The 3,878-nt window shown below is 40.3% G+C and overlaps 1 protein-coding gene across 1 annotated transcript; it reads left to right on the forward strand.

The window, feature by feature from the left end:
* LOC109836158 lies at nucleotides 1,889-3,318 on the forward strand. The gene is made up of 4 exons (XM_020404043.1): nucleotides 1,889-2,154; nucleotides 2,576-2,698; nucleotides 2,829-2,897; nucleotides 3,009-3,318. Exons 1-4 carry the CDS (start codon nucleotides 1,889-1,891, stop codon nucleotides 3,316-3,318), a joined length of 768 nt encoding a protein of 255 aa, XP_020259632.1.

Genomic DNA, 3,878 nt, shown 5'->3' on the forward strand with positions numbered 1-3,878 from the left:
GGGCCTCGCCTCGCCTCGGGCCTGCTCCCTTCCCCCCTCGTGATTAGATCACGGTCCCACATGCTATTCCAAATCGCAACTGCGTAGTGCAATAAATGCATGGTGCGGTTGGGCTGGGCTGGGCGCATACATATATTACTTTACTACATTGAATATTAAATAAATTAAGAGTCGTCGCACCGCATCGATTCGATTCTCACCTGACAATTTGCTCTTTATTAAAGAAAAAGTTGATTTGGTTGCCTCTACCGTCGTGCTATGCTGGAGATGAGGTTCATGGGATCCAGAGAAGGTGGTGATGGATGGACGGTGGGTGGGACTAAATTTTATTATTAGTATTTTTTTATTAACTAACTAATAAGTTAGTTAGTTACTTAATTAAGTAGCAGAACGGTAGGTGTTGTGCTGTTGAAGGAATGAAATAATTAAGGGAAAAATACTTCCAGCCCCCAAAACACAACAAATTAAACATGCTTCCCCCTCTCCCAAGACTTTTTCAACGGGTGTTTTGCCCCCAACCCTAAAATCGCCCACGATTTTCTTCCAGCCCCCAAAACGAATCCCCAGACGTAACTCTGTTTAAACCCCACTCGAAATGCCCAAAATACCCTTCGCAGCCTGTGTTCGTTGCCCTCTCACGTCGGAAACATGGCGTTTCGATTGTAGGCATTAAATGGTGATTAGAATGATTTTTTTTTTTTTGGGGGGGGGGGGGATTCCCATTTTTCTCCAAAATTATCACCAGATATATTCCCCTTCCAGCTAAAATCGCTGAGTTCCCCCCATTCTATTACCCCAACTAATTTGTTCCTTCCACTTAATTCTCCTCAATAAAAGCCTCTTCGATTCTTCAACTACTCCCTGTAATAAAATGACGGATGGATCTCTTTTATGCGTGGTAACGAAGGTAAAAAGCAACAAAGGTGGTGACGGTGTATGCGTCGTTATCAAAGAGAATACAGAAATAATCAGCTTGAAATATCAAGTGGCGGAAAGGCTTAAAATACCAATGCAATCTCTTTCACTGAAGTTCATATGCGAAAGGGAAAAGAAATTCAGTATTTCAATTGACAATGACGATGACTTAAATTTGATGTTCGAGTATTGTCGGCGTAATGGATTTACAGACGCGAATTTGTATGCTACCTCCGCTGGGGAATCCTCAACTTCGCAGAATACGCAGACTACGCCGGAAACTACGTAGGAATTACACTTCAGATTTCCTTTTGAGTTCACTGATAGGTTTTGCTATTAGTTGTTAACCTTATGCATTGGTTGCTTAGGTAATGTGTTGGTTGTCAAGGTTATGTTAAGCACTGGTTGTTAAGGTTATTTATTGGCTGTTACGTATACTAGTTGGTTGCTAAGATAAGGTGTTTGATGATAAGTATATGTGTTTGTTGTTAAGGTCACGAGTCTGTCCTTAAATATAAGAGTTAGTTGTTAAGGATATGTGTTGGCTGTTACGTTTATGAGTTCGTTGTTAAGGTTATCAGTTTTTTGCTGAGGCTATGTATTTTTATTACTACTCCAGGATAATATCGACAGAAAATTCACGGTGCGCAGATACCACGTTCACCCAAACCTGTAATGATGAGCGTATTCCTAATGACAACCCCACCGGCGACTCGATCATGCTGTTGGAAGACATGCTTAATCACCAAACCAAGATCCCAACTGAGTGGCACACCTCCATACGTGAAGTTGGTCAGAAATTTAATAGTGCTGCTGAAGTTAGATTAGCACTTCAATACTATTCAATTGCTAACGGTTCGAGTATGATTTTTACCACAATGAACAAAGACGCATAAGAGTCTATTGCCGATTCAAGCACACACATGGTTGCCCTTGGATGTTATTTGCTTCCCCGCTCAGAAATTCGTCTATCATGTCCATAAAGAATTTCGAGTCTACCCACACATGCGGTCAACATGAAGCAAATGCTGGCAACCCAAGGGTATCAAGGAAGTTCATAGCTAGCCAAATACAAGCTATTTTGAAGGTTAGGCCAGATCTTCGTGCAGTTGATATCAAGAACGACATGCTCTCTAATTTTGGCATCAAGATTAACTACAGTAAAGCGTGGTGGAGCAAGGAGACAGCTCAACAGGACCTGTTCGGTGACGATGATGAGGCTTACGATTCACTGAGATGGTCCTTATCATTTTTATTCTTCTGAAATCACTCTTACATTTTGGTTGCTAACTATACGTAGTAGTTGTTAAAGTTGTTGGTTCGACGTTAAGTATACGGGTTGGCTGTGAAGTTTGAAGATCAGAATCCATTGCTAAATCTACTGCTTCTGTTTTCGTTGCTAACTATACGTATTAGTTGTTAAAGTTATTAGTTCGTCGTTAAGTATACGTGTTGGTTGTGAAGTTTGAAGATCAGTTGTTATGGTTATGAATCCTTTGCTAAATCTACTGCTTACGTTTTGGTTGCTAAGTATACGTATTAGTTATTAAACTTATTGGTTCGTCGTTAAGTATACATGTTGGTTGTGAAGTTTGAAGATCATTTGTTATGGTTATAAATCCTTTGCTAAATGTACTGCTTTGTTGTTATATTCTTACAGGTATGAATCCATGGTGTATGCAACTAATCCAGGGAGTCGTGTTGTTATTGATGCTGATGACGGGAGGTTCAGGCGATTGTTCATTACAGGGAGTCGTGTTGTTATTGATGCTGATGACGGGAGGTTCAGGCGATTGTTCATTAGTTATAATACCTGTATTGAAGGGTTCATTGCTGGGTGCTGATGACGGGAGGTTCAGGCGATTGTTCATTAGTTATAATACCTGTATTGAAGGGTTCATTGCTGGGTGTAGACCTCTATTATTTTTGGATGGAACATTTATTAAAGATCGTTGCAGAAGCATACTACTTAGTGCTACTGGGTATGACGGTAACCAGGGAATATTTCCCCTTGCTTATTGCGTATGCGACCAAGAGAATGAGGTTAACTAGAAATAGTTCTTACAAGGATTATGGACATTACTGTATGATAGGGAAAATCCTTACCAACATCCACATCGACTGCTAATGATTTCCGACGCTAACAAGGATATCAGGGCAGCAGTCGAGGAATTCTTTCCAGATGCATTCTATTCAAGGTGTGTTCTGCATCTAGTCGAGAATTTCAAAAAGAAGATAAAGGATTTTGGGCACAAGGCAAATGTCGCGACTACGTTGGGCGAGCTGTTACAATCTGCGGCTTATAAGTTCACAATATCTGAATGGGATAATGACATGAAAGAATTGGCAGCGATCGATCACAGGGCTTACGTCACTGTAATGGAATACTCCCCGAAGAGATGAGCAAACGCGCATTTTCCTGGTATAAGGTAAGATAGCTTGGTTTCAACGTTATTTTGTTACAGCACCGTTATAGTTGTTTAGGTTAGAGTTATCCTACAGTTTTCTGTTAAGGTTAGATTTTTATTGATATGGTTAGAGTTATTCTGCTTGGGTTTTGCTGTTAAGTTTAGAATATTTGTTGTTAAGGTTAGGCCTTTAATGTTTAGTTTATGGTTTTATTGTTAATGTTAGTGTTTTGTTGTTAAGGTATTGCTATGTTACTTCAAACGTTGCTGAGTCCTTCAACAGCTGGATAAGAAAGGCACGATTGTTGCGAATCTTACCTTTGGTTGAGACCATACGGAAGCAAATAATAGAGCGCATGTATGAAAGGAGTCTAGTGGGTCAGAAATGGTCTGGATACTTATGCCCGGAAGTGGAGATGGTGCTGTGTGATTGTAGGCTGTCTAAAAATCACAATAGATAGCTTATCCTCCATCAAACACCGATGATGGAAGTTACAATCTGACGACTTCCAGAAGGTTACAATTTGAAGACTTTCACGTAGATCGCTGAAGGTT

Source organism: Asparagus officinalis, chromosome 4 (assembly GCF_001876935.1).
Source record: "Asparagus officinalis chromosome 4, Aspof.V1, whole genome shotgun sequence".
Taxonomy (NCBI): domain Eukaryota; kingdom Viridiplantae; phylum Streptophyta; class Magnoliopsida; order Asparagales; family Asparagaceae; genus Asparagus; species Asparagus officinalis.